This window comes from Anastrepha ludens, chromosome 6, assembly GCF_028408465.1.
Source record: "Anastrepha ludens isolate Willacy chromosome 6, idAnaLude1.1, whole genome shotgun sequence".
Lineage (NCBI taxonomy): Eukaryota > Metazoa > Arthropoda > Insecta > Diptera > Tephritidae > Anastrepha > Anastrepha ludens.
Genome location: NC_071502.1, coordinates 62,208,800 through 62,223,116, shown reverse-complemented (window position 1 = coordinate 62,223,116; position 14,317 = coordinate 62,208,800). Strand labels below are relative to the sequence as shown.

The following is a 14,317-nucleotide window of genomic DNA, read 5'->3' as shown; positions in this document are numbered from 1 at the left end:
GGATATTATATCCCAAGGGAAGTTCCACTACACCTGCCAACATCGGTAACTTAAATGCTCATGTAAATAGGAGGTCTATCAATTTCTTAGTTAGAATTTTAAATTATAGTTTTTTGTGACTTATTTTGTACACCTAAACTATTTTTACATTAATGTGTTTACTTTTTCAGCTGGTCGTAAAGTGTTTCGTGACTTCCTACGCAGCGAATTCAGCGAAGAGAATATTCTGTTTTGGCTCGCCTGCGAAGAGCTGAAAAAGGAGAGCAGTCCCGAAGCAATCGAAGAGAAGGCGCGTCTCATTTATGAGGATTACATTTCGATATTGTCGCCACGCGAAGTGTCGTTAGATTCGCGCGTGCGTGAGATAGTCAATCGTAATATGGTCGAGCCGACACCGAATACCTTCGACGAGGCGCAAATACAAATCTATACGCTCATGCACCGAGACTCATATCCAAGGTGAGTGAATTATGAGTTACATTGTCGTTTAAAGTAAAAAACCGCATAACGGATATTGGTGCTCACCGGTCGCTCGTTTCTCATTATATAAATAAAGGGTCTTTCAAAAGTCGCATTTAGATGTTGTTTTAAAATAAAACATGTAAAAATTTAGATTCTTTTAGGTTTCGCTATTTACATTCAAAATACTGCTCTTAACAATTATTTGTTAAAAGTGACATCATTTAAACGCCCATCATAAGCACGTCTACCGGTAAACTCCGCCGAACAGTCAATTCATGAATTCTTAATTGTTGAGAAGGTTGAGTTATCGAGGTTGAAAGTTGTTCAGCAATACTTTGTATTACAGCGGAAATATTCTCAATAAAACGTGCAGTTTTTGGTCTGCTAGTACTTTTTATATGCTCAACAGCACCAGTTTCTTGAAAGCTTTTCATCAACCTATCGGCTTGTTGACTCATTCGAATGATTATTTCCACAAAAAGGAAATTGAGTTTTCCGATATGTTTTTCTCAAAGTTCGACAATTTTTGTAATAAAGGAAGTAAACAATTGGTGGAATAATTTTAACGCGTAAAATCGCGCATCTCTCTACTCTACAAGTGACGACATAAAAATAAAAATAGGTACCCTTTAGGAATTATTCACTACTGACATATAGGTGTCACTTTTGAAATACCTTTATAATAGTAGTTGGATTAAAAAGACATTTTACAAAAGTTGGCTGAAAAAGGTGTGTTTCACTCTCTCTGGCTTGTTTTCCATTTTTCCTTTAGAATTTCGGTAACCTTTCATGTGCGGTGTTTTACTCCAAACGATAACAAGTAAAATATGAATGATATGTAACTCAATCAAAATTTCTCTTTTCCATGGCAGATTCCTCAACTCGCAAAAATTCAAAGCGCTGGCACAGTTGCAAGACGGCAGTTTATCAGCAGCGGCTTCCACAACAGACAGTCCCACTTAAGAGAGTGCACAATGATGAGAGAAAGTGTTTGTTGAGTAGGTCAAAGTAAATGAGAAAATTGTATGCCAGACACCAAAAAAACCTAAAAATCTTTGCACAAAAAGTTAAAAGCAGTTAAAAGCAGCACGCACGCTGGCATCAGGAATAAAAGGTGAGGCTAAATGTGAAGCTGGAGAAAGTGAGTGGAAATTGAAGCGACAACTACAAATCGAAAGCAGGAAACAAAAAATGGAAATCAGCAAACCCACAACAAACAAACAATAAAGTGTGTTCGCAGAAGGCTTGCGAAATGCAACAACTAAATTTAAGTAGCACTTAAGCTTTAGCACTAGACAAGACTAAGGACTAAGCGTAAAAGCATTAAGCATTAAGCACTAATGTCTAAGGGTATGACTTAAGATTCTATAACAACAACATACACAACTAAGAAGAAAAGTTTGCTACAATATTTAGTTTCCTACTAGCGTCTAAGTGTCAAGCGAAAATACTTACTTACTTACTTAATTGCGTACTTATGTATTCACATACCTCCTTACTTATTTACTTACCTAAGTACTTGTGTATTCACAATGTTCTCGTACGGATTTCTATCTAATATAGCATGCAAAGAGAAATATATATGTGTGTGTATATATGTATGTGTGCATATGTGTAACTGCAGCACGTAGATCACCGCTCAAGAAGCGCTTGATTAAACGAGCGAGAAGAAGCATGCATACGCCTCTAATTTTTTACCACATTTTTCAGTTCAGAGGGAGTAGATTGAAATATGTAAAGAAAAAATTACAGAAAATAAGCAATACATAATTCCTTAAAAAAGTATGTAAAACTATTTAACGAAAAATAGTAGTAATCAAGCGGCTAGAGGAAAACCGTAATACGGCACAAAAGGTAGAGAAAACGAAAACAAAAGCACAAAGCGATTTGGGGGACTTAAAGAGTGTAGATGTTGTTGGTGAAGTCAGTGAAAAGCAAGCAAATAAACATTCAAACGAATTGTATGCGCACAAATTGATGTTAAACACAATGGCTGGAACTCACGCTTGAAAGCCGACAGAAAAAGCTAGAACCAAAAAAAAAAAAACAAAAAAAGGAATTTAAAAAATCTTGAAAATCTAAAAAAAAAAATATTTGTATTAATGTAGCGTATGAAGAAATAAGAAAAAATGCGAAAAGTGCAAACAACAATCCATGAGATTATTTGTATGTAGGTGTACGTAAATTGAATCTAGTCAGCGCGGCTGTTGAGAAGAAAAAACAAAAATGCAAACTGAGAACACAAATCTAGGATAACTAAATTGCAGTGGAAATATTGTAACGCGCATACTTTCAGACGCCGTTGCTATGCGCGTGGGGTTGGCAGGAAACGCACACACATTTAAATGCATAACAATGAAGGGAGTTGAAGATATTCATGTATGTGTGTGTGTACTAGGTGCGAGTGGCACAGTAGCTTTTTAATTACTAATTGATATAGTTTTTGCGAAGTATTTCAATTATTTTAGCATTATTATTTTTTTTTTTTTGACCAAAGTTTGTTATTATTTGTTACTCAGTCTAGTTTTGGAAGTGGCGGCTAGTATTAAATGTTTGTTAGTTTTGCTACTTCTTTGATGCTAGGTTTGGAAATGTGTGGCTAATATTGGCAATATATATGTAATTGGCTTTTTAACCCTTTTTGACAGAGCACCTCCTCCTATTTGTGGCGTGCGTCTCGATGTTGTTCCATCAATGGAATGACCTACAGTTTTAAGTCGACTACGAATGGCAGATATTTTTTATGAGGAGCTTTTTCGTAGCAGAAATACACTCAGAAATTAGCCATTGCCTGCCGAGGCGTGACCGGTATTAAAAAAGAAATGTCTATCATTTTGCAGTTTCATGCACTGAGATTAGAGCTTGCGCACTTCCGAATTGTTGTCACGCACCAACCCATTGAACGAGGGCGGCCGAAACAAAATACGCCGCTTTATATTTTTAGTGAATGTTGCTAAAGTTATAGCCCCCGGTGGAATAAAATTGGAGCCAATACGGTAGCGTAGGCGCAATGCGCAACAACACTTCAGTAATTCTTGTTTCAATCCATTCCCAAACGTCACTTACCTGAACGTTGTTCCTATGAGCGACATCTGCCAGTTCTGAACACATAAGATTGACTTTAACTAGTAATCTCAGCTCCGAAAAATACTGGATACTTATATCTTTTTCTTTATTAGCGCGGTACCCACCTAAGCGATTTCGACCCAGTTCAACAAAATTCACCAGTCGTTTTTTTACTCTCCTGCTGAATGGCGAAAGGTAGACCCATCAGTAAGCCATTGATGCCCAATTTTTCTTCACTTGATCTTGCCATTAGAAAGTAAGCAGCCTTCTTCCTCCGTTACCACTACATCGAATACTCGGAGAGCTGGAACGTTAGTGCATGAGTGCAGTTTAAAAACAAGTATGCAAACTAAATAATTAATACTCGATCTGTTTTTCTGGTTTCCCATAAATAGTAAATATTTAAGTGTTTATCCTAAAAAGATTAGGTTAGTAATGTTCGTAGTAAAGTGTGAAAACTGTCATAAGGATCGGAGAAATCGTGTAGCTTTGAGCCACTGCTTTCATATCCATGTTTTACATGTTCAATATGGCACTCTTTCACCAAGCTCCATTGATTCGAGAATGAAGTTTATCAAAAACGCAAATGAAAAATTCGAAGCAAGACTAAGTTAGTGGTAATTTCTCCTACCTTAAGGGGTTACATGGGTTTCGTCGGGTAAAAAAAGGCCTATTTTCAATATTTTTTTTCTATGTATGTATGTAAAAAATTATTTATTTAATTAAAATTTTTTTCTGTCTATATAAATAGAATAATTTCTGAAATTTTCACAAAAAAAAAATTAAAACTCCTCCATTGCGACGTCATTTCCGGTGACCCCTCGAGAAAAGGTGCGTCCGCGTTGTCAGCATAACTCCTCACAGGATCATCTAAAATGAAAAAAATAAGTGTTTTAGTTAAGACCATAAACTCGTGCTTGAACGAAGGAAAGAAAATAAAGTAAAAATTGGAATTTTGGCAGACATTTTTCCAAAAAAATGAAAATTTCGGTCAAAGTTGCTTGACATTTTTTTTTTTAAATAGTTGTAATTGAAAACAAATCCTTCGTTCAAGCGTGAGTAAATTGTGTCTCGAACACCTGTGTACAATTTCATCAAGATCGGCTGAGTAGTTTTCGAAACATTTGACAACCGAGTTTGAAAACGCCGTTCTGAGAAAAACGCGTTTAAAGTTTTCTATGCCCATCTATACTTGACTTGGAGCGCACATCTTCCAAAGGCTGTATCCCCGAAACTATTATTTGGATCCTCTTGAAAATTTAGGATACTATTTTTGAGATATTGTAGAAATTAATAAGCCAAAAAAATCGATTTTTTGAACCCACAAAACCCATGTAACCCCTTAACTCTCTAAAACTACTTTAACTCTCCAAACCTCATGCTTCGAATGTCTTGGCTAATAATGCTCTCTTTTTAGTTTGCCCGATTTCCTATTTTGATTTGAGTGAAATAACTTGAGCTGCCTTTGTTAAGCTATGAGTTTCGCATTACTACATAATTGCTTATCAAAAGTTATGATGTTCATTTTTTATCTCCACATCTACATATATATATTATGTGTAGCCGTTGAATGCTAAATTAAAAAAATTCTATTGAAAATCTTCCCGAAAATCTTATTAAAACCACACCCGTCACACAAATACATTAATAACAATCACCACCATTATCAACTGTGATTTGACATTACTTCCAAAAGACTTTCTGAGTTATTCAATTGGAAACTACCTCCGAATTTTTCGAATAAGACATGTGAGATTTTCGCATGAACCTCTTTTACAAGTCTTCAAATTCAGTTGAGCCCAAATATGTTATATGGAATTGATATCCTTTGGTTTTGCTGGTCGAATCAAATATTGGCTATGCAGTTTCGCTCCTTCCAAGACCTTCTATCTTAGACTTGCATGACCTTTGACGTATCCATCGCTCAAATTTTTATTTCACTGGATATTTTCACTAATTCTGTTGAAAACGTTTTGCCATCTTCGAATTTCTCAAAGTTTGTTTAAGGGATCCGTAATTTATAGTAAAGGAATCATCGACTTTACACACTTTCTTAAACGGCATAACCAACCTGAACTGCAGGCCTTAGGTTCTTTGGCTTGCGAAAAAGAAAAAAAATGCATACACACTTTGCTAAACAGGCAGAATTTATTTGAATTCCTTAAATATTTGTGTATGTTATTTGCCAAATACCTCTTTTTTCTGCATGAAACAATAAATTTAAAAGCTGTGATTAATTAGTGTACTCCAGGTAATTGACGTTGCTTGCTTGTAAGCAGATAAATTTTACTCTAGAGCGACTCCATGTCAAGTGATCCAATATTGTGAGCACAGCCATACATTTTTCTAAAAATTGGTTTATTTGTAGGCTCAGGCAATAAGTAAACCGAAAAAATTTGGTGAAAAATTTAATAATTTTGAGATATATTAAACAAATATTTGGAGAATGGATTAAATATTTTGTTCGGCATTTTTGGGATATATTTTGGTTCGTAATTTTTTATGATATTGTATAAATTGAAATAAAAAATCTTTTCTTTTGGGAAATGATTAATTTTTCAGAAGCAACTTTTTTTCTTTGAAATTTTTTATGATAAAGTATAATTAGAATTTTTTTTTGAGAAAGTACTAAATCTTTATGAAAAAGTATTTTTTTTTTTTAATTTTTTTAGGATAACAAATTTCTTTTTTCAGTTTATGGGTTTTGTAATGTGAAAAGGGACCCAGTTTTCTTTCTGTGTTTTTGTTAATAGCTGGGACTGCGCTCAGTAATCCATAGAAGTTTCATAAGGGGGTTTCCATAACTTTTAGATTTGCATTTCAAGCACGCACAGCGAATCAGCGAAAAATACCATGTATCTGGGATATGGTACACTAGACAGGGCTAGTTTACTGGGGCGGCAGCCCTTGGTCGGGAAAAACCCGAGTCATTCCGGTAACGTAGAACCGGCTGCCATGGGAATGGATAATATAGCAGGTTAAACTTCTATTTATCCAGAATCGACCCCAACATACTAAACGTTTGTCTGGCATGTGAAGGTACCCCGAACGACACTTACCACCTTTTCACATCATCAGCTCCATCAAACCTACTCATCAAACACCCCTCTCCCTCTGGACCCTACCTGTCGAAACAGCAAGTTTCCTGGGCCTACCGTTAGATGAGCTAGATGAAGGCGACCGGTGATTACACTGCTGTCCAGAATGAAAAATGTGAGTGTATAAGTGAGAACGAGGGAATGGGAGCAGCCCAGTAGGAAATTTAAACCAAAATAAATAAATATTGGACTGGAGTAGAAAATTTTTGTGGGAGGAATCGAAATGCCTTATGATATTACATCTATAGTCTCCTTTGAACGACTTGTAAACATAAAAGGCATTGCAAGCCGTCAAAGGCATTTTCTAGCATAAAAAAGTTCTCACAGGGCATTGTATTGCATACACTAAGCGTCGCGGACAAACTTGGTGTTTATTCGTTGCTGGTTTGCTAACGACTGAATGATGGAGAGTAAGAATACGTGTGATCAATTGATGTATGGGAAGGACAGCACTGCACCACACTGACACTGGGCAAAGTTACTGCTACAACAACAACAACAGTATTTAGCACTGATTTGCGTAAAGTATTAGAAATGTAATATATAATAATTCAAAAAGTTAAGGGGTTCCCATTATGAAACTTGCAGGTATGACTAAGCATACAGAAACAAAAAAGAAACAAAAAGTTTTAAGATATTTTTCAAAAATTTGGAAAAAACCATCCCAAAAATGTTTATTTTTCTATTATATTTAACATTTTTTATATAAAAGTGTTAAAATGAAAAAAAAGTGATTAGAAATTCTATTCCATAATTTTCACCATTGAACAAATCTCAATTTAGAAAATTGTTACCACGATTTTTGCAGTTCTCTTCTTGCTCAAGTCTACACGTAAACCGATTCTTAGCGGAATTGTTGACGTTATCCAAAATACTTAGACCACTCGACTTGGAATCGCTCTCTAGTGGAATTATGTACACTTGGCCACAGTAAAAGTGGGTTCTGATTTAGGCTGCTTCCGTATTATCTGCATAATACGCCGCGCACATTTTTATTAACATTGATATAATTTATTTGTTTATATATATTTATATATGTAATACTATTTTTGTTTTTATGAAATTATATTGTAATATTTTACATTTATTTTGCTCAGTTACAGTGCCATTCCATCCTGTATATAGTATTAAAAAGTGAAACGAACGCGAAATCTTATAATTCCAATAATTATTTACGATTAAAAATTTATGTTGTTTAGATTTTAAAACAAAAACAAACAAAAAATTAAAGAAATTCCGAGCTAGCTATAAGTTTATCTGTTGTATGACTATTTGTTTAAAGTTTTTTAAATTTATAAGAAAACTTGTTGGTTATTGCTACATTTTTATTGTTGTTATAGCTTTTATAACAAAGTGAAAGTTTTAATTTCACTAAAACTATTAAAATTTTAAATTTATTAACGTTGTTAATGACGTACGGTTCTCAATATTTGTAAATGTAGCAGTGGAAGAAAAACGACAACAACAACAACAGCAGTAAAAAAACCGCCACAACAACAAGAATAAATGAATTTTTACATCGAAAGCATTTTGTAAATATATATGGTTTAATTTTGAAAAATTATTGTATTATTAAACCTCAAAAAGAAGAGAAACAGTTACGTAGTACTATTGAATAATTACAAACTAGGTACTGTACTTATGTATGTAAGCATTATACGATTGTATTATTGTAATTATATATGATTTGTTTTTTATAAAAATAAAAATTTAGAATGTGACTATAAGTACATAAATAGTTATTAAAAGAATGTATGTAAATGTATTTCTTAGTATTTATGTATTTATAATTGAAATGATTTGCCTAAGTCAAGTAGTGCAAGAATTTAGCGAAAATAAAACACAAACAAAAAAAAACAAAATAGTAATATAAATAAAAAAAAACACTTATGAGCCATAAAAACATGAAATCATAATATAAACAAAATACCAAAAAGCAAAAACCAAAAATAAAATTGTGAGTGAATACAAATTATTTTAATTTAATTTACTTAGAAAAACTTGTTGAAATATATGAATTACACTTTACTTTCTATGAAAAATTTAAATCATTGTTCTTCTTTGTTATTTTTTATTTTGTTCCATTAAAACCTCAGTTTCATTGTGAATTTTATGTGAATAAACCATTCACATAAGTTATAATACAATTCGAAAATTTTGAAGATGAGAATTTTCTCACACTTTGTTTTTATTTTGCATTGCCATTTATTCACAAAAACCTCACTATGGGACTCATTTAATTTTGATAATACTAATTTTTTTTTAATTCTCAATAACAATCTTTTCTATCATTTTATTTAACAAAATTCCATGCATTGTTTAGCAAATGCGAAATGGAGAACAAAATGTGGTGTTTTTATGTCGAATATAAACTTTTGTTAAAAGAAACTATTTTCACAGTAATTAGAATTAAATGAAAACTAATTAAATTTGAAAAAACTGATGTGGGCAAGTAAATTACAATAATTTGGCTCCACCCACAGGGCGAGCCATTTAATTTTTGAAGCTTTAAAGACTTTTAATTACAATCCTTACGGTTTATTATGGAACTCAATTTCATTCAAATGACTTCACCGCTAGCCACTATCCTTGCAATAGCCGATACGGTGAATCAAATTTTTCAGCACATTTTCGAATTTTTATTTTCCTGGATGACGCCCGTGTAGAGGAAACTTTCATGAGTACTGCTATACCGGCATTGCCCCAAGTGCTACCGGCTAGCGATTAGAGGATCGTGTGTGATTGTGGACTTTAGTGGCAACTGCTGCTTGCACCGAAGGAGAACAAAATATCAAAGCTGAACTCCAGAATTTACGTTAGTAGGGATGTGTCGTTGAGTTTGACCTTTAGCTGTAGTTTGACCTCCTTCGTCCAGGTGGTAAATAGGGTCGCCGTGCATTTAGTGGGAGAAAGCTGGAGATTAATCGCATTGAAGAGTGAAACCCTTTTGGTGGTTGAGGAGGATTCGAGACGCAGAAGTTGAAAAGCCGGGGTGTAAGGACACCACCCAGCTCGAAATATTATCGACGAGCGTCGACCACACAGGTAGTTCGCAGACCATCTCTTCTGTTCCCGCTGAAGGGCTCACTCTTGAATATCATCTAGTAGGGTGGAATAGTTAACTCAAAAGCCTTCTAAGGGTCCAGATCCACTAAGATAGTCCTCTCGAAGAGGCGATTTATCCGGCGCTATGTGCTGTGGTAATACTGTGAACTTTACGGAAACCGTGCTGATGTGTAGTTGGGGCCAGGTATTTTGTAAAGAACGGGAAGCGTCTTCACTATTGTTGAAAGGAGATTTATCGTTCGATAAGACCCCTCTTAATGGATGGATTTCCCAAGCATCAATAGTGGCACCAGTTTCTCTGTTTTCCACTTATTAGGTATAATGATATTGACCAAGGACGAATTGAAGACTCTTGTGATGAAGGTTAATCTCTTCGGGCCCAATTTTTTTTAACGAATATCATCTTTTAGTGAAGTTATTAGCGTATAACTTGTTTAACATTTTTCTTAATTTACGGCTTCAAAAGAAAACTTTTTGCCGAAAAGGCAATCCGTGTCGATTTATGAAAGAGCCAGTGGGCGTCTTTATGTGGGCGCACAGTATATGACTTAACCTTACCGGGTAGTTTTCTATGTGTTATATATTTATATGCGTTTCTTTTTGTATGCTCTGATGATTACCAGTTTCTACCGATAGCAACAAATACACAGCTCTAACTTCAAACCTTGAATATTAGCTTTTGTGTGGATGCAGAAAATGCGTCTCTTTATATTTTTCAAAAAGTATTTCAGTTGTACTTCGATAACCATGGATTTTTGCTCACGACTAACTCAATTCTTATTTTTGGACCATATCTATAGCTTACATGCGTAATCAAATTCTGCAATTGTGGAAACCGATGGTGCCAATATCAACGCACACTTCAATTCCGCAGCTGGAATTATCTTATTAAGATTCAATTAAAGATATGTAACTAGATAGAGAAAACCTTGTGTGAAGCCCCTATTTGACATCAAACGGCTCTAAGAGATCTTCATCAATTCTGAGAGGCCCGGTCGCTTCCACTCGTTACGGGAACAACAAATTCAGGCAACCCCTTTTGAAGGCGTCGAAAGAGTATTGTTTATTTTCTTCAGTCGTTTCCAAGATTTTATTGAATGTCTGGTTGTTGATAAATCCATCAGGCCTAAATCATATTAATAAGGTCTAATAAGTTCATCAACGATGAGTTTTAGTATTTCACATATAAAATGATTTCATATGTAATAATTCTTCCGGCCATGACTGCGAGTTCGGTTTTAACATCTTTTCTGTTGGTCTTACTTCTGCCACCATTCAGAAAGAGGGAGAATATTCTGAGATCCAACTATCAGGCCGAAATATTGCTTTTTTTTTTTTTAATATAACCGCTCTTTGGTATTGCAGCCTTCTATATGTCGTTAAAATTTCTGGTAGATTTATCGATTGAATTTTCTGTATATTATCATGTGGGTATCATTTTTCATCCTTATTTTTTAGTTGTCCACACTGAGAAGAAGTTTGACATTTGGGAAAGGAATACAGGATATTGTATACTAAAATAATAATTTTTTATGATGCGTAACGATTTTGACCGTGTACAACAAAATTAGCAAATTCCTAATTGGTGTCTATTAGAAACCCCAATTGCAGCAAAGTTCTTCTCAACTTGATATTTTCAAGGTAAACGAAGCCGCCTTTCTCTTTCTGTGTTGCCACCATTAGGTACCGCACAGGAAACTTTTAGATTCGGAGCCTTTGCATCCATTCTTTTAGCGAAGACCCTGGATGTGTATTCGTCGCATTACCACCTTGATCAAAAAGTGCTCGGAATATATTCACAAAATTCAAAATGCAAGTTTATTCCTCAAAAGTGATATTATCGCTTTGAAAGTACAACGCTTGATACAGCTCTTAAAAAAAAATTTCTGGTCGTCTTCGATTTTTCTATTACTTTCTTTCGGTTCGTAAAATACAACGGGGTTTCTGATTCGATTGAACCAAAAAAAAAATCGTAGGAAGTTATATCAGGGGAATTCGATGGTTTTTAAATGATATTCGTTTTGTTCTTGGTCAAAAATTCACGTATATCAATGACTCTGAGCGACGGTGAGTTTTTTCCCAACAAAACCTTTTTTTAGCGAATTGCTTCATGTAAACATTCCATAATGCCCAAATAATAGTCCTTATCAACTGGCAAAAAATGCGTGGTGTGCAATACCGTTGTAATTCATAAAAACATCGCTTTCTTTTGGGTTTTTTTTTGGTCTTGGCTTATTCGGAGCTTTCCACTCACTCGTCTTAATCCATGTGTCGTTTTGGAAATCATGTTTTGACGATATCCACGCGGTTGCTCTATTGCATGAAGTTCAGTTCCTTTGTGACAAAGTTTGCAGCAACCTGGTGTAAACCCAATTCATTAACTGTAATACCTTGAACGGATCCATAGGCAATGTTTAAGTGCTCTGCCAGCTTTCCGATGATTCGTTTGTGGTGATCATTTGTAGTGATCAATTTCTTTTTTTCACTTTATTGAGGTTTTCATCAGTATGTCTATATAACTCTAAAGCTGATAGGTCTCATTATTCCATCATTTCCGATATTCGTCGGATCCAGCGCATAAAGGAACATTTTTTTCACTGGAATCTTCTTTTCAAACAGTTAATTGCCGGCCAATCGAATGTTATCTTTGCCCGTGGACGAGCACGATGAGCGACCCTAAAAGAAAAGTTTGTCTAGAGAGACAAAGAGACAATTCTATAAGTTTCTTTGTCTAAAAAGAGCTTTGCTTCGCAATGTCATACTTAGAATATTTCAGACTTGAACTTAACTTTCGTTGAACTTCAAGGCTGATATTATTAAAGGTATTAATGCTGGCTGCCGTAGTCGAATGGGTTGCTGCGTGACTACCATTCGGGAGTGCGCAGATTCGAATCTACTTGCATGAAAGATCAAAATATTGTAAAAGAAAGTTTTTTAGTAACGGTTGACCCTGACAAACTTCAGAATGTATTTCTGCCCTGAAAAAGCGACTCATAAAAAATAGTTCCCGTTCGGAGTCTACTTAAAACTCCCACAAGTAGGAGGAGAAGCTCAGCCAACATCTATATATATATATCAATGCTTTGTTTAAAAAGTATAAACGATTTATTCTGTCATACTATGCTTGTAGGTAGGAAATATTAGTAGGGAATATAAAAATTAATTTTTTTTTAATTTTTTTTTTAATTTCAAACTTTTTTCTTCTTATATTTATATAAGTATAACATTTATCAAATTTTTAATATCAACTTCAACTGAAATGTGAACGATTTTAGTTTCTTCCCATACTTAATAAAGAACATAGCAACATAACATAGCAAAATATCCGAAACATTTACCATAAAGGTCCAATAAAAGATATACAAAAATAAAATAATAAGAAGATAAAACTATATAATCAGCACCACAACACAAACACTGAAACATACTTGAATTCACTGCCAACGCGCAAAGATAATGTGTACTTGTTAAGCAGCTAATATCTACATATAACCAAAGGCATTCTTACAAAAATTGTAGAAAAAACATTATCAGCAGAAGCATAAAATATTAACAGATTTAATTGAAAACATAACTAAATAGTTTAAATTTATATAAAATTAAGTCTTCAATTTTTGGAATTAAACATATGCATGTATGCGTAACACCACCTCTACTGTTTACCTCTCCTCAAATGAAATATCATAAAAACAGGACAAAATAAAAATAAATTCTCTCATAGAAAGCTGACAAAATATAATCAAATTGTTAAATAAATTATAATTTGAACCAGAGGAAAAAAAAGAAATAAAAATGTATTTGAAATTCAGTCTTTGTGTGAAATTTTATATAACAAAAATAGTTCGAAACGCATTTTTTCCTTTGCTATAGTAACATTTTTAGTGTATACAACTCTCTACTTTCCAGTATTTTTTAATCACATTCATTTCGTTAATCATTCATTAAGAAACATTACAGACAAATATAAGATTTTGGAGAACTTTAAACCTCCTTTTCCTCTGTTTAGCTTAGAAAATTAACATTAATTTTAATTTGCGGTTCAATTTATTTGAGAATTATGATATATAATGAATATACTATTCAACATTGGTTACTCAATATTGGACAGTCCTACTACAGAGGGCCAAATTTTTTATGGAGAGTTAAAGTTTCAAAATTTTGGGCAGAAAAGCTAGTTGTGCATCGAAAATCTTGTGTATAAAAGGACTTTAAATATAATTTCTGTAATACTTTAATGATCATTTTTTGTAGTGCGTTTTAGCCCACTACCACCTACTTTATGTAGTTGTTGATGTTTTTGTCACAAAAGGGTCATAACTCAAAATGTACTTCTGCTCAAATATGAACGAGACGTTATCAATAAAACGGTCCGCGGATGACATATGGCAAAAATAAATTTTTTGTTTTTTGGTAGGACTGTTATAAGCTTACATGGCAAATTTCAGCGTGATATGTCACATAGTTTGTTTTCTGTGCTACTGTAAACAAGTCAAGCTCGAGTGTGGAAAATTTTGAAATTTGAAATTTACTAGGGGACCCAAAGGCGAAAGACTCTTATGCGTTAAGATGAGAGTACAAGAAAGCTTTGTCCAAGCTAATATTAACCGATTTTGCTTAGATGCATT

General features: G+C 34.0%; 1 protein-coding gene across 1 annotated transcript in view; it reads left to right on the top strand.

Annotated features, from left to right (window-relative positions):
- LOC128867518 (regulator of G-protein signaling 17) overlaps positions 1-8,419 on the top strand; it is a 97,359-nt gene extending 88,940 nt beyond the window's left edge. The window contains exons 8-9 of the mRNA XM_054108794.1: positions 171-459; positions 1,335-8,419. Coding sequence (XP_053964769.1) covers positions 171-459; positions 1,335-1,425 — 380 coding nt within the window. The 3' untranslated portion in view covers positions 1,426-8,419. The remainder of the gene's footprint in view (positions 1-170; positions 460-1,334) is intronic.
- Positions 8,420-14,317: the final 5,898 nt, after the last annotated feature.